This window comes from Castor canadensis, chromosome 12, assembly GCF_047511655.1.
Source record: "Castor canadensis chromosome 12, mCasCan1.hap1v2, whole genome shotgun sequence".
In the NCBI taxonomy this organism is placed as follows: domain Eukaryota; kingdom Metazoa; phylum Chordata; class Mammalia; order Rodentia; family Castoridae; genus Castor; species Castor canadensis.
The window spans coordinates 81,487,727-81,510,600 of NC_133397.1; the positions used below are offsets into that span (position 1 = coordinate 81,487,727).

Below are 22,874 nucleotides of genomic sequence, written 5' to 3' on the forward strand. Positions count from 1 at the left end.
GAAGAGGGTGATAATCTTTACCCAAGACTTTTCAGAAAATGTGTTTTGAGATAAGATAGAAGTCTTTATTTTTTTTTTTTGCTAGAATTTTTAATCAGTTCACTTAAATATTCTAGAGAATTTTTTAAATTCTTTAGAATTTAAAAAAGATATAAAATTTATAAATTTATAAATTCTCTAGAATTTAAAAAAGATATAAAAAGGCCATAACTACTTTATTTTACCTACCATTAGTCTTTTTTATTTACTGATTTTATTTTATGTTTATTTTTGTTTACATTTTTATTATCATACTATTGTTGTACTGGGAGTACATTGTGACATTTACAAAAGTTTTTACAGTACATCAGAGTTGAATTCACCCCTTCCATCATTCTCCTTTATCCTCCCTCTCCCTATTCCTGAATACTGATTTTATTTTTGTAGTGCTGGGGATGGAAGTCAGGGCTGTACTTGCTAGGCAGGCACTGTACCCCTGAGTCACATCCCCAGCCCATGGTAGTCTTTTACGATGACTGATGGTGAACTCCAGTTCCATGGTTATAACCACCTTTTGTTTTCCTCTCCAGACTTTACTACTTTTATAAGCACTGGGCAATGCGAGCGGCCACGTACGTCTTCGTTTGTGTACATCTTTCCCTTGCGCTGTTTGAGGAACCTGCTTTATTTCCACTGCCTTTCTGGGTAAGCATTAAACTATGATAAGGCCAACCGCATTTTGTCACAGATGAGCTGAGTTCCTTGTCTCTTCCTTGTTCCCCTCAAATTTCAACAAAATAGAATTTTGATTTCATTTTTTTCTTGCCGGGGGCTTAAAGACTTCTGTCTACATTTTGGCTGTCTACACAGAAGGCATTTTAAAGGCAGTGGCAGTTTTGGGTCTTAGGTTCAATCAATATGAAGGAAAAATCAAGTAGAGATGGTAAAAAGGATGGTTTAAAAAGCATATTTATTTAATGCCAAGTAGATGAATAGTGTAATATGTCATGTACCTGCCACATTTTCGGTCTTTTTCATTGTCAGAAATAATTAGAATATTTATTGGTGCTTAGTAGTTGACCACAGGGGATTTTAAGTAACACATTAAATTAACCAGCTAATCCAGGTGGGTATAAATGATAAATTGACAACCTGCTCATGTTGATACCCAACTCATCTTAGTGGCTCTCACTTGCTCAGGAATTACTGCCTGCTGTGTGCTCTAGTGTTCTCTCTGTATCCTCCTTAGCCTCACTGGCCCCCCGCCGCCCCCCATAAGAGGACACTGCTGTAACCCCACCCACCTTTTTTTTTTTTTTAACTGATTAGGGTTCTGAGCCTTAGAAGGGGAATTTACCTTGTCCAAGGACATTTGGTAGAGCTAGGCTGCAGGTTGAGTCTGTCTGATTTCAAAGCTATCACTTTATTTGAGCATAAAGACCCTTCTTTACTCTTTCATGTTTGGGTTACCTATTCCTATGTAACAAACTACCCCCAAACTCTCACTTAGAATGGGGAGTTAGGAAACTATGGGCGGTGGACCAAATTCAGCTGCTGCCTGCTTTTGTACAGCCTGGGAGCCAAGAATACTGCCATAAACAGAATGTGCCTCACTTCCCATTCCTGTGTTGAAGCCTAACCCCCAGTGTGACGGTATGTGAAGGTGGGGTTAGGGAGGTGATTAGATGGTAAGAGTGGATTCCTCATGGTGGAATTAGTCTTCTTCAGATAGAGGATGCCCCAGGACTCCCTTGCCCCTCTGCTATGTGAGCACAGCAAAAACAAGGCTGTCTGTGAACCAGGAAGTGGTTCCTCAGCAGAAACCAAACCTGGCAGCAACTTCATCTTGGCTTTTCATCCTCCAGAACCGTGAGAAAGAAATTTTGGTTGTTTGTATGGCACCCAGTCTATGGAATTGGAGCATAATATTTTGCAATACAAGGGGTAAAAACCAGAAGTACAGTTGGAGGCCATGAAATCAACACCCACACACTTCCCCAGGATAAAGATGCTGCAGTTAAATGGGTTTGCTCGTAGAAGACTTTTGGCCTGGTCACCAACACACGTGAAGTCTGAAGAAGCAGAGCTGTGCCCTCACAGATGTGGGCAGTGTTGTCGCCCTCCCTCAAACCAGCCCAGCCCTACAAAGGTGAAATTCCACAGAGCCACGGTTGGGCCACTTGCTGCTTTCCCTAACGCCTCACCTCCGTATGTTACGGGTCACCTGTTGCTGTAGAGTTGGCCACCCAGCTTGCAGAGGGCTCCTTCAGCCAGCATTTGTGCTGTAAGCCTCGAAAGTCAACTGTGTTGTGAGGACTTTGACCTCGCTGCAGCATTACTGTGTAAGCCTTGTTTTGAGCCAGGGTGTGCTGGAATTGTCCCAGGCCTTCAGCCCTTTGAGGGTGAACAGGCTGACAGCTAGAAGGTTTGAAGGAGCTACAGCACAGATGGTGCCCAGGACCTGTGAGGGCTAGGGGTGTGTGTTGTGTCACTTGCTGCTTTCAGGCCCAGGGACAGTGCCTTCCTTCCTGTCCCTAAAAAGGCCCTTCCCTCCAAACTGTGGTCCAGACCTTTCCCTCTTCCTAAACTAAGCCTACTTTGACGCCCCCTTCTTCCTGTTGGTAGAGAAAAGTGGGGAGGTCTTCTTTTGTCTTGGCACATTGTTGGCTACAGGGTTAAACTGGCTGCAGTGAGTTTGGAGTTGGGGCCAACCATGAAAGGCCAGTCAGGACTTTTCACTGGGTCTCGGGGGCCTTCATCTTCTCCTCTAACCAGTCCATATAGACAGTAGGACTGTGTGACTGTACATTTAAGGAATGGACCACTGTTTCCAAATACATTTTTGGGGAATGGTTTTGTCCATTTTCTGTTGCTATAATAAAATTCTTGAAACTGAGAAATTTGTAAAGAATAGAACTTTAGCTGGGGATTGCATACATTGTAATCTTAGCACTTAGGAGGCAGAGGCAGCAAGATCAAGAGTTCAAGTCCGGGGGAGGTTGAATGAAGGAGATTAAAGTGACGGTGTGTGGTTGATGGACTTCATATACCGACATAAAATAGAACTAAGAAACCTCTTGCAATTGCTTTAAGTGGGGTGGGGGCGGTTGACGGGGAGAGACAATGAGGGCAATGAAACTGATGTACAAAATAAATCTAATCAGTGTTGTCACTATGAATCCCCCCGTATAATGAATATATCCTTAAAAAAAAAAAAGAGTTCAAGTCCAGCCTAAATTACATAGCTAGAACTTCAAAAACAAAACAAATAAAAACTCTGAAAACAAAAAAACAAAACCAAAATAAAACAAAACAAAAAATCCAAGAGCTGGAGATGTGTTTCAGTGGTAGAGAATAGGCAAGACCCTGGGTTTGAGGCACAGCACTGAGAAAAAAAGGAAAGAAAAAAAGCAAAATAAAATGTAAAAGCTTGTTCAATTCATAGTTTGGAAGTTTGGAAGTTCAGGAGCATGGTGCCAGCATCTGTTTGCATCTGATGAAGGCTTTCATACTGCACCATAGCATGGTGGGGGTGGGCATCTGATGAGGGCTTTCCTATACATCATAGCATGACAGGGGATGGGCAGCATGGGAGACAGAGCAAGTGTGCCAGCTAGCTCAGCTTACTGTTCCTTTTCTTATGAAGCCACTGACGTCAGCATGGGGGCCTTGTGCTCCTGACTTCTTCAATTCCCAGTTAGCTCCCAAGGGCCCCACTTCCAAATGCCATGATCTTTGGGAACTAAGTTTCTAATGCATTAATTCTGGGAGACATAGTCAAACCATACCAGAGAGTTACCCTGCTATTTGAAAAATGTAACTTCTAGAAGCTCATGCTAACTCTGACCACGGGGAAGGTGAGAGCCTGAGGATGCCTCTGCCCTTCCTGACCTGCCTTTTTTCAGGTGATGTGTTTGGGTCCCCAGCCTGCCAGTGTGTCTGTGGCCTTCCCACAAAGCCCTGCCAGTTATAGAATACATGACTCAGAGGCAGATTTCCTTTGAAGAGAAAGAAACCATTCTACCAAGTAAAGAATTTCCTTCAACTTTCTGTAAAATGAAGGGTCCTGGTTAGCTCTGGAAAGGTGACAGGCAGGAAAGGTAGGATGGTGGCAGTGGTTGGGGGTGCCAGAGAACTACAGCAGAACCTCTCAATGTCAAGTCCCTATGCTCAGTGCCATCTTCCTGCAGGCCACCTCGATAGCAGAAGTGCTGTGCCTGACTGTATTCTTTGGGAGACTGGTACATTTTGCAAAAGTCACTCCTCAGATGGTTTTTTGGAAGGACACAAAAAACATTTGCATCATGGTGACCATCGTGGTGAGTGTTTCTGTGGTGCCTGGGGGGAGGGTGTTTGTGATCAGAGGCAGGAACCAGCAAGACAAAGACTTGTCATTTTGTTAAAACAACAGTGCCACCTTGATATAGCAAATTCCATAAACCCCATTGCAAGCACACCACAAAAGAAAGAACAAACATGGCACAGTATGACAATGAAGCATTTTAATATTATATATATATATATATTTGGTGGCACTAAGAGATATATACACACATACTCACACTTATAGATAGATAGATACAGATTGAAATAATAATAAGCCATATATCTGTAGCTGCCTATAAAATAATATTAACAGGACTGAGAGAAAATAAAGCTTCTTATACCTTATTGGAGAGAGAGAAAAGCTATCTTTCTGGAAGGCTGTCAATTCCTTTCAAAGCCTTCAATGTGCATGCATAGGCACTCTGGACTTTCAGTCCTGGGAATTTATCTTAAGGAAAGAATAATGCATTCAAAGATTTCACCACAAAATTGGTGGTGGCTGAGCAGTTCATGATTGAAAATCTGGAAGAAACTCAAAATTTTCTGACAGTAGATGCAATAGATATGTGTTAAATAAGAGGTGACATTATGTGGACCTTTAAAATGGCATTGAAGAGGTGTCATCTTCAAGGAGAGATGCTTACCATCAATTAAAAGAGCAGAGTAAAATATAATTGGATCACATCTTGGTTAAAAGAAAAAAAGCAAAGAATGCTATATATTCATAGAAAAATCTGGAATGCTATATGCAAAGCAAGGTAGTATGTTCTGAAGTGTTCCCGTGATGAGCAGAGAGGCTCTTGAGTGATTAGATAAGGGTGCTTTTTTTATTAGCACATCATGGCTGAACACATAATTCTTTGCAGTTAACCCAACACAGTCTCACGCCTCACACCCCTGCAGGATCTATATAATATTCTTTTTCTGGTGGGTTGTCCATTCTAAGAGCTTCTGTGAACACTGGTAGAGCTACCCAGACTGTATGTGGTATTGGTTCATCTCTGAGTGTCTGTATCCTGTGGCCGTGGCTTGCTGGTCACTGCCACATTAGTATCTCAACTCAGGTGTGGTGGAAGCAAACCACCCTCTTCTTCCTGAACAACTCCCCTGCTGTTTTCCCTTTGTTATCAGGATTTTAGCATCCATCACCCATCCCCAAATCCTCCTCCCTTCTCTCTCACACCTGCTTCCCAAGCCCCACTCACATCCATACTAGTTCCCTGGATTTGGTGCCCATGCAGTTTCTCTACCTTGTGATGGGAAATCCTTGAGGGAACCCATGGGACCTTACCACCAAAGGGGGTGAATCACATTGTTTGATGATAATAAATTATTCATTCCTTAAAGTTTATATTTTTCTAGGACACACCGGGTTCTTCTTTTGTCCTGTCTTCACATTAATCTTTTGCCCACAAACCTTAATTGATAAAGATTAATAAAGATGAAATGTTTGTGTATTCTAGATATTATCTCTGTTACTAGGCTAGAGATCCTCTCCCACACATGCAAATAAACATTCCAGTTTATTCCGTGGAAACATGGAACAGTGTGATGAATAGTGAGGGAGCTTGCACATCAGATTGCCTGAGCTCCAACCCCAATTCTTCTTCTTTCTAGCTGGGTGATCAGGGAATATGTGTTTATCCTTTTTGTGCCTCAAGATCCTCTACCAGGAATAGTGAGCCTGTAATTGGTGTGGTGAGGCTAAAACGAGGTCATCTAAAGAAGGTGCTTATGATACTAGATGGACATAGCAAACCCTCAGACATTAGCTGTGATTAATGTTATATTGCACAACTGGAATTCTGCTCTTTATGAAACTTGCTACCTTATGCAAAACCATGACTCTCCTGGGTATGTGCATCCAAGTGGTTACTTCCTCTGTCCGTTGGCAGTGTGGTTCCGACATCTCTGTCCTGTGTCTTTCACAGCTGACCTTGATTGATCTGATTATCTATGGCTCTCTGGAAGCTGTTTACATCCACAGCGTTCGATGGTCAAGACCCTTAAGACCAGTCTTCCTAATTAATTTCTCTGAAAGTCGTCAGGTAAGGGTATGATTTAGGATATGTGATGGTTTCGTGTTGATTTTTACAGAAAATAATCTGGTTTATTGTACGTGAAATGTAATTTTTGTCTTCCTAGATTCGAAGGGCTTTTCGAAGCATCCGGAACACCCTGCCTGACATCCTCTACGTCTTCCTCCTGTTCCTTTTTAGTGTGCTCATATTCTCCCTTATGGCCTTGAAGCTTTTTGGGGACAGGTAAGCATACTTTCCCGGATTTCTCTGCTTGAGAATTCTCCCACATCTGGGGTAATCCTGTTGGCAGCAGAATCTGTTCCCAGATACATCTTCCTTGTTCCCACACTCCAAGAGTGCCCTTGAAAGGGAAAAAGAGTATCAAACTCAACTTAATTTATGTGTGTGGCTTTCACATTGTGTTTTTGGTTCCTCTTTAGGGGACTGAGAACAGCAGAAGGAGCTTCCTACTTCACGAACATTCTGGAGACAGCATTTGAGCTCTACGTGCTGGTCACTACGGCCAACAGCCCCGATGTCATGTACGCAAGTCCCCCATCCATGTTCATGAACATCTGAAACAGAATTCGTGTTATTAAAAGCAGTCATCGGCTGAGGGTGTAGCTCAGTGGTAGTGTGGTTGCCTAGCATGTGTGAGGCCCTGGGTTTAATCCCCAGTACTACAAAACAAAACAAAAACAAAGCAGCTGTCTCCTGACACCAGCAGGGATGAGAGAAGGAAAAAACCAAGTATCTGTTTAGTCATAGTCATTATCAAACCATTGAAGAATATAAAATTGTACATTAATAAAACCTCCCCTCTCTATTAAAACTATGTTTTAGATGAATTCTTTAAAAAAATGAAAGCAACTGGAGACATCTCTTGAGATTCAGCTCTTGTCTGTTCTGGGCTCTTCTCTGAGTCTTGAGTTCAGAGACCTGAGCCATGTTTGTGAAGGCACATGGTGGCTCTTCTATCATTGATGCAGTAGCTTGATTACTCAAAGCAGAAAAGAAATGCAAACATTTGGAGCATCATCTAATCCCCCCAAGTGCCAATTCTCTAAATGTGTGCACATTGCTTAGGAGGAAAACCTTGCAGCTTCTTCTAATGTCCGCTGGTTATGGACTTTCCTTGCTCTGAATAAGTCAAATTAAGCATTGCTATTGAACAACTCTTTGCAGCTCCAAGGTGTAGGCAGAACTCTCCCTGTGCGTGTCCGTAACGTACATCAGGAGTGAGGCCGTGACTTGTAGGATCATCCCAACAACTTAATCTTGCTTCTTTCACCAAGACCTGGCCCTGGTGAAAACATAAGCAAGATGAAGTCTCTGGGCCTGCTATGTTCTCTTGGGTCTTTCCCTCTAGACCCCAAATGCCAGCCATGCAAACACCCTGTGACATCCCCTTCTGTAGGAAATTCAGTTTCTATTAAAGATGGTCCCAATTTAAGCCTCGTATCCTGCCACAATATGCTAGTGCCCCTTTCATTCTCACTGTCCCAGCATGAATGGAAGTGTATCTGGCTCCCCAGCCAAGGCAGTTAGTGCAGTGTCCTTCAGAGCCCTGATTATATATGCAAGCCACACTTCTAGTTCTCTCGGTAAGTTCAGGCAGGTCGCTGTCCTTTCTAGGTCTGAGTTTTCTCATTATGAAGGGGGAGAATTGGATTGGAAGATCGCTAAGATCCTATTGGCTGTCAGTGTTGGGCAGGATAGAGTGAGCTGTTTACAATTAGGAATGATGATGGCTTTGAGAATCCCCAGCATACCATACAGGTAGCTGAAAGTGAGAGGAGGCTTGCAGTGCCTTGTGCACACAGACTGTGCATGTGGGTGCTGCCTAAGGTTAGCCTTATGTGCCTTGTGGAACTAGGACACAGAAAGTCAAGAGACATATTCGTTTCCTTCCAGGATGCCTGCATATAACTTCAATTGGTGGTACTCTTTGTACTTTATAACCTATATCATCATCAATACCTACATCTTCATGTCTGTCTTTCTGGCTGTGGTCTACAACAATTACAGGAAGCACTTAAAGGTAATCTGCATGAGTTTGGGATTGGGGGTAGGCGAGGGCAGTGCCTGGGCAGAGCACAGTGGTGGGGAGGCTGGCAGTGCATTTGCTAACTATTTGGGAGGGTCATCTAGTATTTACTTTGGTGGATCTGAAGGCTCATTTGGAATTCTGCCTCCCTCTTCTAAGTGGGGTGTTTCTTCACCGCCGTTTATGATGGGTTGATGGTTGTCTGAAGATATCCAAAAACAGAGGACCTGCCGGGCCACCTGCCCTCTTGTGTGCAAAGTCCTTGGCATTGCGTATTGCTCTTAATGCATCTAAAAGCAAATGGCTTTGCAACATGTTGTGTGTGATTGGGGGTTGGGGGTGTTTTCCAAGCTTGTAACTCCCTTCCCCCCTCCAACAGAAGCAAACATTCTTAAAATCAACTATTTCTGTTTTGACTGTGCCTGTTTGATTTATGTCTGGTGAATTCCTGGAGGTGTTCAGTTGGCAGAGGCTTCTGAGTGCTTGGGGTGGAGGGAAGTTTTATTTGCACCTGAGAATGCCCAGATATCTCCACCATCTCAGCTATATTCCTCCACTGCCAGGCCTGTTCACACCTCTGGGTGGCTGTTTCTTCTACTGTAAAACTTAATGCACAAAGAAACCTTTCATGAATGGGTGGTTTTCCTTAAGGAAAGACACAACATTATTGGCTTTTGACTTTTTGGTCCTGTTTTGAATTCTCCATTGTTTCCACTAGGGGGCAAGCAAAGAGGTTGGGGGGAATTATAGCGTTTCAGGGGCCATGGGCCTTGGGAAGTGTCTGACTATGTTCAGGCCCTGAGGTACCTCAGTGTCTTCTGACCCCGAGGCCAGGCCTTCCCTGGCCTCTTCCTCTCTCTGGCTGAAGAAGCCACTTCAGAAGTTCTGGTGCATCTCTTCATTCTGTCATGGCTAGACAGAACTGTTGCTGTGCCTCCCTCTCCCCCAAGGAAGTGTTTCTTTGGGTAATATCTCTGGGAAACTAACCTTCTGCAACACACATCAGTTAACAAACATATCTCAGATGTTCTTTACCTGCCTGGTGCCATCCATGTTTTAAAGTGCCAATGATGGTGATACCTAGCTCTTGTCCTTTAAGCATGGACAGTCTAGCTGTGTGACTCATTAAATAGTGGCAATATAGAGTGACAGACTTACAGGGAGCAGTAGGAGTGGGCCTGGGGGCTGGACAGCTAGTTATAATCTGAGGAGGGCTGTTGGGTCTCCTGGATTCTAGAAAATTCTCTGTGGTCAGGTCCAGTGGCAGCCCAGGCAGGCCCCAGCTGCCCTCCTGCCTAAGACCTCTTCTACCCTCGTTTCATTTCTCTGATGCTTCTCCTCCTCCTCCTTCTCTCCTTCTGCACTGACCTGATGGTCAATCTGTTTTCCCCTCTCCTTGGGTCTTTCTTAGCAGCACACCCAATCTCCTTCCTTTCTGGAATTTCCTCCCTCCTGGGCAGAGTGGAGTTTGAAGCTGTCTACTTCCTACCACTCTTGTTTCTCATCACACAGATTTTCCTTCACGAGCTCCCTCACTGAAACTTGGTAAGATAACTTGTGTGCATGTAGCAAGAGGTAGCTAAATAGGCCTGGAGTGGGAGGGATTACGTACCTTGCTTATTAGTAGATCCATCAGGTCTTTTCCTGGGCTCCTCTATGACCTTGAACCATGTGAAATTGAAGAAATGACACTTTCTTGAATCATTCTCTTTAAACACCTGTTTTTTAAAGAATGAGATTCGTAAACTGGCATACCTGAAACGACACAAAATGATAGAGGCATTCAACATTCTGAAAGTCAAGGTGGGCACAGAGTTTATGGTAAAGGAGGCCACGTGGAAGCGGCTGGTGAAGGTGGTGGCGCCAGACATCAGCAGCTCCCACTTGGAGCTACTTTTGAGGATCTCCGACGAGGGACAGAAAGGGCATGTGGGTAAGGATGATCCTCTTCCCTGTGCTACCAAAAGTGGTGGGTGAAACAAAGTCCCACAGTCATCCTTTGCTATCTGCAGGAGATTGATTCAAGGACCTCCCAACATCACAAACACACAATCCACGTATACTCAAGTCCCTCAGATAAAGTTAAAATGGTGCAGTATTTGCATATAACATGTATACATCCTCTTGTGTACTTTAAATCATCTCTAGATTACTTACAATACCTAATATAACATAAACGCCTCATAAACGGTTGTTATACTGAATTGTTTAGGCAGTAGTGATAAGAAAAAATCCTGTATGAGTGCTGTACAGAGGCATATTTTCCCCTGAATATTTTTGATCCATGATTGGTTGAATCTGCAGATGTAGAACCCATAGATATGGAGAGCTGATTGTGTTTTCAATGGTTTTAGATTAGCAAATGCAATATAGATATGTGGATTTTTAGTTGCTGACTCATGTTTAGAGTCAGCAAGGTGGCTGGGTCCTCGGCCCTTAGCCCTGTTAGGTTTTGTCACCTGAGTTGTGACCGTATTTTTAATTAAATGAGGCCAAGGCGCATCTAGTTAGGAAAAGGAGTTCACCAGTCATGCATTTTATTACAGTTCTAGAGACATGGCAAGGAGAAAAGTGCCAGTGAGCTTCTGACTTAACAGACTTCCCCAGAGTTTTATTTATTGCAAAGCAGCAGTTGTTAATTTAAATATCATTACCAGGGCAAACCTGTTTTTAAGAAGATAGCCAATCAGCTGTGTTGGCTTTGTAGGACAATAGATCTTATTTCACAGGGCATAGCAATATTCTCTGCTGACTGGTGTCCCAGGAGACTCCTTTGTTAAGTAGTACTTTTAAAGACAGTTTTAGTAACAGAAAGAAGCCAAATACAGGGTCACAAGCTTCACAGCAACGCACCACGGTACAGGCAAGGGACAACAGTTCTTGAACCTTCCCAGTTGTGAGGTCTTGTGGAGTCCAAGGCTGAAAGCTGAAATTCTGTCAGCACTGAAAATGTTGAAACTTCAATCTAGTGTAAAACTGAGAAACATAAAGTTAATAGGTGTAAAAAGAAAAGGGCTGAATAGAGTTATTTTTTCCTTAGTGAATTAAGTTTTTTGTAGTTTCAAATCTTTAAACAGAGTTTGAATGCTTAAGTACTTTTCACTAACACATAAAAGCAAATATTGCAGGTGTTTATGGGGCTACCATGTGACGTTTTGATACATTTAGATTTGCGTAGTGTCTTAGCATTGTCAACAAAGAGAAGATGAGGCCAGTAATGTTGCATGTACAATAAGGGTTGACTGAGGTTCATAGGCTATTTTGTCTGTCTATTTTTATAAATAAAGTTTTGTTGGAACACACACTCATTTTTGTGCTATAGCAGCAGAATTAAGTAGATGTGAGCGAGACTGACCTGAAAAGCCTAGCGTATCTACTGTCAGACCTTATAGAAAGAGCTTGCTGATGCCTAGGCTAACTAAACAGCACTAAACAGCAGATGGACACAAATGCCTTCTTAATAGAATGTTACCATGTCTTGGGTTTCTTTGGTCCTTCATGTTCTATTGAATTTTCTTTGTTACAAAAAACTATACTATGATGTCACCTATATACCCACGATTTTTTGTTTCATTCTAAAAACTGAAGCAGAGATCTGGGAAATTTCCAGCACTCTAAATGAGAAGCTTTCTAGACTTTTAAAACTCTTGCTCCAACTCTTCATGGTTCTCTCAGCTACACCTGATTTTCACTTGTAATTTGTTTTGACTATTTTCTTTAGAGTTTCCAAAATATTCAATTTAGTTTTCAAAGAAGTAGCAACAGCTTCTTTGTGCATTGTGACTTCTTCCATTGGTGTGGTATTTCTTTAAGTTATACCTTGTTACCAGAAGTTCATACAAAAACAACTTTGGGGACCAGCTGTTGGGAGAGAGATACATGGGGTGGTGGAATGTAGCCTGCTGGCCCCTGGCATTCAGCAGGTCTAGAGACCAGCTCATCAGTTTTGGTGGTTCCAGGTGGGTCAATAAAACACCCCTGGTACTTTAACATAGGCATTGAACAAGTTCCCATGGAATCTACAAATTCGAGAGTTCTTGAGAATGGGGCAGGGAGGAAGGGGAACAGGGAGGAGGGGGAAGCGCACAAAGTAGGAGTCCATATAGCAGAGTATGGATTGCATATGCTTTGGAGCTTTTTGGCAAGGAAAGGAAGTGGGACTGAGCTTGGAAAGGGCTGTGTGAAGAAGAAAGCAGAGTGAGGGAGAAGGGAATTGCTAGCACCTGCAAATTAGCAAAATAATCTCCTGCTCCCTGAGTCAACTGAGGGTCTGGGTGGGTGGCTGGGGGGTAGGGAGGGATCACAAGCTGACTCTGTCATCTGCTGGCTCTTTGTCCTTGGGCCTTCACTTTTTGGAGGCTTTAGGTCTTTGCCTATAAAATGTAGAGCTCAGTGTCTATGCTGGCTTGGACCTGGTGTCCCAGCAGCCATGGATTGTGGGTCATTTTTTCCTTGCAGACAAAACGAACTTTCTCCGCTTGGCTGACCTCCTCAACATCCAGGTGGTCACCATCAACATCAAGAGACATCCGCTGGAAGCCTGGGTACCCCGGGTATACCAGTCGTCTGCCAGCCTTTTAATCAAAAAGATGGTGCGGCATAGGCAAGTGAGACTGGACCAGTTGCTTCCCAAGTTCCTTTATAACTAAAAGGCTGTTGACACCATCTGGACTGAATGTGCTTCATCATTGAAGCTACAAAACCACACCTCTGCTCACTGTTTTTAGTTTCTCAGGAAGGCACAGAGAGAGTTCCAGACACACTGTGTTTGTAGCTGAAACAACAGCCATGTAGATTATGCTTCCTTCTGTGATATCTCCTAAGATGCTCGCAGACCGCACACTAGGTTTATTGTTGGAGCAGGGGAAGCTGACCGTTCTTTGACATCAAGAAATTCCAGCCCCATCTGGTTAAATATATGAAGCTGATGTGTCAAATAGGACACTTTGATTCCAAAAATTATTATTTTTTTCTTTTTTGAGACAGCCCTTGCTATGTAGCCTAGGTTGGCATTGAACTGGCAATCCTTTTGCCTCAACCTCCCAAGTGCTGGGATTGCAGGATGGATTTACCATGCCCAACTTGATTCTGAGAATTACATGGTCAGGATACATGAGTTTGCATGGCTGGAATGATTGTTAAGGAGGCCACTACTTCTTTTATTTTCAAGCAGATGGTGTCTGGAAGGAGCCATTTATTCTGATTCAAGATCTTAATTTTAGTATGTGCACCTTGCAGTTCAGCCTTGGTGGGCTCTTGCTTTCTCTGCATTTTGTGTTTCAGAACAGTAACTGGTTCAGAAGTCTGTGGAACAGGCAAATAATCCCATTTAGCTGCCTCTATCTGAAATTTATCAAAGCCCTTTACATAGATGTTCTTTTTTGTTAATCCCACTGTTAAACTACTGATGTGCTTCATGTGGGGGACATTGGTGTGTCACATTCACACTGCGTGCTGTCTCTGAGGTTGACAACATCACAGAGAACCTGAAGATGGCCCCTTCTTTGTCTTCTATAGTCGTGCTCATGGAAGGGACCCCTAGGGAACATGGGTTAGCACTGGAGCCAACAGAGCATCAACTGAAAGTCGAGTTAGAGCCCAGTTATCATATTTCTCTTCAAACTCGGTGAAGAAGATGGAAAGGCCAGTCCCCTAGAAGGCCGGTGGGCATTAGAGGTGAAGAGGTTTTCAGAAGATTTCTTAGTTAAGGATATGAATTTTCTGGGGACCAATTGTGCTAAATGCTAAACCTCCTCCCTACCCTCGTTCTGTCTAAGCTTTCATCTGGTCCAGGTGCTGTCTACCAAGGGGAACCTGGGAAAATGACACCTCTCTGTTCTCTCCCTCACTCTGTCTTCTTCATTTTCTCTTGGAGAGAAGGGCTGCACCAGAGTCAGTGGGAAGCTAATGAATTTCAGGGCCCAGCCATGCTAGAACCTTCCATAGGTAAGGAATGTATGTGTGCATGTTGAAGGGATCCCATACTGACCATGTTTTAAAGAATAAAGTAGCCTGCTGTAGCTCCAGAGTAATGTTCTTTTCAGTGAAATGGAGGGGGAGGTGACAAGATCTTTTATTTCTCTCATGCCAGGATTTTTATCTGGGTTTATGATGTCATCATTCTAATCAATGCCATATTCATTGCACTGGATGAGAAAAATCCCTTCATCTCCTATGCAGAATGGCTCTTCCTTTCCCTTTATGTAATTGAGATTCTCCTGAAACTGTACACGTACGAGCCCAGAGCGTATTTCGGAAGGAAGCAGTTCTGGAACTGGTAAGTGTGTGTTTGTGCATGTGTGTGTCCTGGAAGGAGAGAGTTGACCACAGGGTATGAGAGGGGACTTTCTGTCACAGTTCAGGGCACATAGCTGCACATCTCTTAGCTACATTTGGCCTGTTTTGAGGCATGTTGTAATGAGGTCTTGAGGATGGGAAATATCTGGTTTAGGGAAAGCCATCATTCGTGCTGTCAGTTTGAACTGACTGTAGCTAAAATTAGAATCATAGACCATGGCATCTTAGAGTTGGAGAGGATCTTTAAGAAGAGGAAAACAGCTGGGCACCGGTGGCTCACACCTGTAATCCTAGCTACTCAGGAGGCAGAGATCAGGCAAATAGTTCACAAAACCTTATCTTGAAAACACCCAACACACACACAAAAAAAAGGCTGGCAGAGTGGCTCAAGGTGTAGGCTCTGAGTTCAAACCCCAGTACTGCAAAAAAAAATAAAACAAAAACACATTTTTGTCTTTTCTCTCAACACTCCTGACACCGAAGGTGTGGGTTTTTAATTCACAACAAATAATTGTCCAACTCTGAACATTAGCTGGATGTCTCACAGTTTGATTCAATTCTGACACTATTTACCTAGAGTTACTGTCAACATTACAAGGTCTTTAAGAGTGCTGGCTGGGAACCAGGGTTGTATTTCTTATTAACACAGGCTTTTCATATTTAAGGAGACAATTCCTTTCATGACTTCCTGGCTCACACTCTGGTCTTACTATTATAAAACTCAGCTGATGGAGTGGGGCAATGGAGACTGTTGGCGAGCTTGTCCCTAGATGGAGCTATGTCTCTCTGTGGACCTTCTCTTCTTCAGACTTTGCATTTTTGTCCTCTCAGCACAGCGTGGCCCTAGTGCTGAAAACTGGCTTGTGCATCTTGTGTGTCAGGCCCTGAGTGATAGAAAGATACATGTCACTGGCCTGACATAAGTAGTTCACAGCTCGGCAAGGTTGGATCTCTGTGGTCACTGCTCTAAGAGTATTGACCAATGTTTTCTTATTCTTTGGCATCAGAGAGAAAAGTTGTGACATGATGAATTTCTTCTTCAATTAAAAAGTTACAATGCATTTGGTGAAATTAGTACCTAGAAAGATGGTACTAAGTATTCTGTAAATGAATCAAAGTGTTCTTAAAAGTATAGGCTTATTGAGGAAGACAAATAAAGTGATGTGAATGAGCTGATTCCTATAAATTCCCTTGGATGAACCTTTGGAGCAGCCAATGAATGATGACTGGGTTGACCAAACAGTGTTGCTTGCTTCATGTCTACTGTCCTGAAGATTTGGAAGCAAATTTTAAATCTGGATCATTGCTTTGTATAAGATACTGGATTCAAAGTTCTCCCAGATGCTTCATATCTTGAGCTTGATCCAGGCCTTTCCCTTGATTCTAAACAGCTTTGCTTTTGCACCATTAGGTTTGACATGCTGATCATCCTTGCAGCCCTGGTGGCCACTGTGGCCAATGCTACCATTCAGTCAGGTCAGTGCCAACAGTGCTCAGCTTTACCACCTGCTGGGGTCCAATATCTAATCAGTACTGTTCAACATCTACAATGCACTGTTAAGATTTTGGGGCTAGGGAGTGGAGCATAAGACTATTATTAAAAATGTTTCAAGGGGCTGGGAATGTAGCCCAGTGGTAGACCACTTGCCCAGCATCTTGAGTTCCATCCCCAGCAGCACACACAAACAAAATGTTCCATGTTCTTGAGAGGGATTGATTTTAGAGATTTTGTAGGTGGCTATTACACCTAATATTCACTTAGTCATCTCTCCCAAACTGGGCCTCAGTCTCAGGGCCAACTTCCACTCTTTAACCTTCTGCCTGCCTTCACCTCCCACCCAGCTTCCAGACGTAGCAGGAACCCTGCATCCTCCCTGCTCACCACTGTCTTCTTTCTACCCTCCTCTGGCTCTGCCCACACATACCCCCAACCCATGCACACTCCTTCCTGCCCTTGGCATGTGGGACTATTCAAGACAGTGCAGGTTCTTTATATAACTCTGAGATGGATTGTGGGAAAATGGAAGGCTTGTGGCAATGTGTTCTGTACACTTGGATCCACAGTCACTTCTTGATGTAGTCTACATGTGCACACCTGGTTCCTTGGCTCTGATGGGTGGGGAGAAGGGAACACTCAGCTTCTATACGCACTGGTCTTGGCTTTGACTTGCAGGGTCAGGATTTCTCAGAGCCATTGTCCTGTTGTTGTTATTGATCTTCCTCTTTTTCTTTGTCTTCTTCTTCCTATTCCTCCTCCTCCTCTGTCTTTGGATGGAACCCAGGACCTTGCACATTCTAGGCAATTGCTCTATCACCCCACCCTCATTGAGGATGAAGCTGCATCCTTCCCCAAGCCCCACAGAGTCTCAGATGTCATTGAATGTAAGGGACAAGTCAGACACTCTAAAACACTTTAATGTTAAAGGACTGTGTTCCTTTTCCAGCAAGAAAATACAACAGTCAGCAGATACTGGATATTGTCTTGATATTGAGAATACTGCGGCTCTTAAGGGTCATCGTCAGCATTCAGAGGTACAAATGAAGTGAGGTGAAGTGGCTGCACTTAGATAGAGGCCTGGTGGAAAGCAGTCCTGCTTCATAACTGCAATACAACTAACCATGAAGCCTGCACATAGCTTGTACAGAGGGCCTAGGGCTCTCTGGGGGCAGCAGGCTAGGGGAGAGAAGCCAGTGAAGATGGGTGAAGTGCACTCAGATGTCAGCTCCCAGGGATTGTGTTGGTCACTTTCATTCCTGCGACCAGCCCTGAATTGCACCTGTCTGTACAGTGACTGCATAAGAGTGTTTGTGATGGCACTGAATGCTAACTAGAATGTGCTAGTCATTCCCTCGTTAATAACCCTGATAAAAGGACTTTCCATTATCCCTAGTTTACAGATCATGACACTGAAACTCAGAAAGTTTGTCATTTCCCCCAGAGGTGCACAGCTGGAAAGAGGCAAACCCAGGAGTCTGGCCCCAAAGCCTGGATAAACTCCAGCTTTGGTTTTTGATAGGCTAGCTTCCTTTCAAGAAATGGTGGCGGGGAGAGTGGAATCACCTCCATCCTGGGACTGGCTCCAGAAAGGATTCAGTTGTTGACAGAAGCCTCCAGGACAGCCTTAAGTCAGGCTTATTTTTTTTGGCTGTGTGGAGGCTGAACATAGGCAGGGCCTTGCATTTGTTAGGTAGGTGTACTACTATTTGAGCCACCCCCCATCTCTCAGGCTCAATTTTGATGGAGAAGGGAGAGAAAAGCAGATGAGGCTCAGTAGCTTTCTACCCTAATGCCCTCCTGGGTCTCGATGGTGAAGTGTTCTGTGATTGTCTTCTAACGTTTGTCAAGTCAGCCTCACTTTACTTCAGGGAAACAACAACTCAACTCCCTCTCACCTTAGTGGGTGGCAAAACTCCTGCCATAATTGACAGTTACAGGGCTTGGGTGAGGATATTGAATCAAGGGTGCTAGTTTGGGGTCAGTGTTGCTCTCCATCTTTCCCTTCGCCTTGTGTCAGAAACTTTGCTTTATCCTAGATTCCGGGTGATAGTGACCACTTTAATTAACATTGGCCCCACCATGCTGACGTTTGGCGGTCTTGTCTTCGTAAGTAACTGATCTCCTTTGCTCTTCAGTGTGAAATAAGTGGTAGGATGTCCTGAGACTTATTTTATTTTTTTTAATGAATTCTTTTAAACACAAAAAAGAACAAACACAATTTATTACATGCCTAAGGCATGGGAATATTAGACTCCAGAAAGTCTTACTTTAAGGGAGGGGAAGAAAGGGAGAATAAGTAGATGAGAGGCATTGGTTTCTAGTTGTCATTCTTATAAAATATCAAGTTTCTAGAAACAATGGGCATGCATCCAATAAGGTATGTGCTGTAAGAAATGCTGTCAGTCCGGTGGGCTAACCAGCTATAGTTTCTTCCTTGCCTGGGAATTCTGAGCTGGCAGATGACTGACATATGGTCTTTCAAGGGTGGTTTCACAGTGGATGAGGGAGCTCAAATATTGGCGAGCACTGCAACAGGGCACTGGGTTTTCTTTTCATTGATATCATTAAAAAATTCCATTAGTGACTGGGCATGGTGGCTCAAGACTGTATGTAATCCTAGCTATTTGGGAGGTGGGGATCAGGAGATGTCCAGTCCAGACATAAAGCAAGACCCTATTTCAAAAATAAACAGCACAAAAAGGACTGGTGGAGTGACTTAAGTTGTATAGAACACCTGCCTAGCAAGCGCTAGGCCCTGAATTCAAACTCCCAGTACTTCCCCCCCCAAAAAAATTGCCATTAGGAAGGAAGAATAAAAGGTTGACTGTAAGTCACCCATTCCCATCCCTCATGTGCCTCTTCTCCAGAGGAAACCAGTATTAAGAGTTCTTGCTACTCTTCCTAAATATTTCTACACACACAAATATATCATCACTGTCTCTGTATGTGTCCAGTTTGTTGTTCAGTCAAACGGGATAATCATTCAAAAGGTTGTCGCACACTTTATTCTGCTTGACATCTTTATTGTGTTTTGAGAGGCTCCTGCATCCAGGTAAGCTCTGCCATGATTAAAAATGTCCCACTGAGAGAAGACTCCAGAACATAACTGACCACCCCTTCTACTGACAGACCATGGGCTAACCTATTTGCCATCACAAATGATATGGTAAAGATTTGTGGCATACAGTTCTAAAAGTGGAACTTCTAGGTCAAGGATAAATGGGTCCACAGTTTGGCTTGACAGTAGCCTTCCCAAAGACATGCTCTCACGTATGTTCCAAACAACAGTATGTGACAGTTTCTGTTTCTCTGCCAACAGCAGGGTTTATTCAACATTTCCATTTTTTCCAAATCTGATGGGTGAGAAAATAGCATGGTGCTTTTTTGACATGCATTCATTTCATTATTCATGAGGCTGAGCCTTTCGCATAATGCATATTTTTCTGCAAATAACCTATTCACCTCCCTGGTGTTTTTTTTTTTTTTGCAGTACTGGGGTTTGAACTCAGGGCTTTGTGCTTGCTAGGTAAGAGGCTCTACCACTTGAACTATGTTACAAGCCCTTTTTATTCTGGTTATTTTTGAGATAGGTTCTTGCTTTCCTCTTACTGGCCTGAAGTGGGATCCTCCTGTTTTATGCTTCCTGCCATATCTGGAATGACAGTGCATGCCACCCTGTTCAGCTTTTTCCATTGATTGATATGAGGTCTTGCAAATTTTTTTGCCTGGGCTGGCCTGGAGCCACCATCTTCTACATCTCAACCTCCCTGTAGCTGGGATGACAGATGACCAGTACTGTGCCCAGCTTTGTTTTTGTTTTTTGACATGAAAGCTTTTTGTTTCATATTTTTTTGGCCATATAAAAGTTTAAATTTACTATTTTATAGTGATTTTTAGTTTTATAGTTTTTCTGCTCAATTCCTCCCCTGTCCCAGTCCTGTAGGTAACTTTATAGTTTTATTTTTTATGTTTAATCTTTTGATACCTTTGAAATTTATTTTTGGGAGAAAGAACAAGGTAAAGACCCACCTTTCTTTTTTTTGCTAGAGAACTGCTATTTAGTGAGTATTTAACCTACTGCCTTGCTAGCAGTTTCACTTTCATCTTTATAAATGAGGCCCAGGAGGAGGTCAGATGTCATCCAGCTGGCAGTGCCACAGACTGCCTAGGATTCTCTGGCTGGAGTTGGTTCTCCCCACCCTTTTCCTGAAGGTGCTTGGAATTCTTGGTAGTGGAGGGCAAACTTTCCCAGGAATACATAGGCAGCTCCTTTTGCTGGAGCCTGGACTGTGGGCAGGGCAGTACCCGGTGCTATTCCTGGGTCTCCTGCAGGCTCCCTGCACAGCACTCCTGCAGCTGTTGGTGCCCCTTGGTGACTGGGTGCCTCCAATCCTAGGTGGTCTACTATGCGTTTGCTGTCATTGGGATGGAAGCGTTCCATGGCAAAGTCCAGTTCTTTGATCCGAATTTCACCACTTCTGATGCCCTGGTTTGTGGGAACCCAGCCTTAAAGGGGTCAGCATTTGCCCGAGACAGGTACTGCAAGAACAACTTCAACGACCTCGCCTCTTCCTTTATTGTGTTGATGGAGCTTACGGTGGTCAACCAATGGCATGATATCCTTTCTGTGTGAATCACTGGCATCGCTTCCTGGGATGGGGTGGGGCTTGCCAAAAGAAACTTCTAGAAGAAGGATTAGGCTTTGGCACATCTTTGAGCTCAGGGGACCTGCTAAGTTTCTTGAAGGTCTGGATCCTTAGCCTCCCACTCCTGGCAGATGGCTTTGCCCTTGTGACCCACCAGGCTGCAAAGCTGTACTTCATCTTGTTCCACATTGTGGTCGTCATCCTCATCGTTAAGTGAGTTTCCTTCTGCCGACTTGGACATTTGGGACCTTCTTTTTCAGAATATCTAACCTCAGTCACTTCTACTGTCCTTTGTTGTGAGCAGGTCTCATTCCCTCATGAAAGACTAAGCCATGGAAGGGAGGATGTCTTCTGTTCCCATTTGTGGTCCTCTTAGTGGTCACCAGCTATAAATGCCTATCAGTCTATAATACACATGTCAGAATCTCAGAAGTTGTTTGGGTTAGAAGGAATCTGAGGTCCTGGCTGGCCTCCCTCCTCTTGCCCTCTGGGATTGAATCGCCTCAAGAACATCCCTGCTGAATTGCTATATAGCCTCCAACTAAATCATTCAGCAGCTGGGACTCTGGAACCCGAGAGAGTCAGTTCCCTTGTTTTCCTGCTCTGGTCCTTAGCACTTCCATGGGTAGGATGGGAGCATGGCCTTGGTGGATCCTAGTAGGATAGGAATCTGTCTCTGGCAGAGCCCAGTAGGATGGGAATGTGCCCCAGCGGATTCCAGGTCTGTCCTGCCCCTTTCTCATGAGAGAGCTCAGTAGATGTTTGAAAGCTATGGTGACTTCTTGCCCCTCAAAAGGGCTCTCCTTCCAGTTGGAATCTTTGACTCTAGTTCCTTGTGTGATCTGCATTTGAGTCCTGTGACCACCATGATTCTCTCCTACAGGACTTTCTGGTGGTCAGTCCCATCTCAGAGCCTAGGGCCTGGGTTCTTGGGGTGACCACCCAGCTCTAGTGCCCTTTCTGTCACATCAGGGCTGGTCTAGACACCCTTTTACCTGATAATTTGTCCCAGAATGCCTCAGGGAGTGTCCTGGCAAGGAGTGGGAGAGAAGGAGCCCTGCAGGGGGCCTACCTACTTGTCTTATACAACCTGATGGGATGCAAAGGAGAAGAAAGGGGAGCTGCCTCCTGTAGTGACTCATGGGAGAAGTTAACTGAGTGCTGGCATAGGTCAAGGTAACAAAGTGGAAAGACTGGGATTCTTCTTTCCCCTAAAGAGCCTGTGAGTGTTGTGACAGCCCTGGGCTGTGTCCTTATTATCATTAAAGTCAGAAATAGCAAAGGGACCAAGAGTTTACTCTTCTGCACGGTACAGACTGGCCTGCTGCACATATGTAACAGAACATAAGACTGTGTTAGAGATGAAGATGGTTTGTTATTCATGATCAGATCAACAGTACAGAAACACTTTGCGCTGGTTCCCTAACCTTGAGTCCCCAGGTAGTATGGTGAGGGCCAGTGGGAGCAGGTGGCAGTGCAGGAGGGCAACTCCGAAATTAAAAAACTCTGATCTTAGGTAGGGCTGCTGGCAACCTGCCCTTCCTCTGAGGAAGTGGGGTGGGAAGACTCCATCTTACTCTGGGATGTAAGAGTCCTTACTCTTTGGAGGGAAAAGTGAAGAGTATCTTGCCACTCTAGACCATCCTGAGGAGGGAGAAAGCTCTCAGCATCACTCTGCTAAAATCCCTCCTTAGACAAATATTTCTCAGTTATCCTTAAATGCCTTTGTTCAGTGGACCCAGCTGCTGACACCTGAGATATTCCTGGAGCATTATCACTGAACAATTGTTTGGCCTAAGCTTCCTCTTCAGATAAAGTGGCATTTTCTGCCAGTCATGGTGGTGCACATCTGTAATCCCAGCACTGGGGCGGTGTGTGTGTGTGTGTGTGTGTGTGTGTGTGTGTGTGTGTGTGTGTGTGTTAGTAGGATTGAGAGTTTGAGGCCAGCCTGGGTTACACAGCAAGATCCTGTCCTCAAAACTCACCTTCTCCCCATCCATCCCCCCCCAAAAAGTGCATCTTCTCACCATTCATTGTTTTAGGAGGATGTAGAGGAAGAA

The 22,874-nt window shown here is 44.0% G+C and overlaps 1 protein-coding gene across 3 annotated transcripts in view; it reads left to right on the forward strand.

Annotated features, from left to right (window-relative positions):
* LOC109689531 (two pore channel protein 2-like) overlaps positions 1-22,874 on the forward strand; it is a 37,722-nt gene that overhangs the window by 12,691 nt on the left and 2,157 nt on the right. For 2 of the 3 annotated variants that reach the window (XM_020168426.2, XM_074050247.1), the window contains 14 exons: positions 570-684; positions 4,170-4,298; positions 6,237-6,353; positions 6,451-6,569; positions 6,767-6,868; positions 8,241-8,367; positions 10,105-10,306; positions 12,832-12,976; positions 14,465-14,650; positions 16,082-16,146; positions 17,115-17,202; positions 18,205-18,274; positions 20,565-20,784; positions 20,937-21,027. In XM_020168426.2, the coding sequence (XP_020024015.2) occupies positions 570-684; positions 4,170-4,298; positions 6,237-6,353; positions 6,451-6,569; positions 6,767-6,868; positions 8,241-8,367; positions 10,105-10,306; positions 12,832-12,976; positions 14,465-14,650; positions 16,082-16,146; positions 17,115-17,202; positions 18,205-18,274; positions 20,565-20,784; positions 20,937-21,027 (1,776 nt within the window). Of the gene's footprint in view, positions 1-566; positions 685-1,844; positions 2,129-4,169; positions 4,299-6,236; positions 6,354-6,450; positions 6,570-6,766; positions 6,869-8,240; positions 8,368-10,104; positions 10,307-12,831; positions 12,977-14,464; positions 14,651-16,081; positions 16,147-17,114; positions 17,203-18,204; positions 18,275-20,564; positions 20,785-20,936; positions 21,028-22,874 lie in introns of those variants that run through there. The other variant, XM_074050246.1, reaches the window with a different exon arrangement.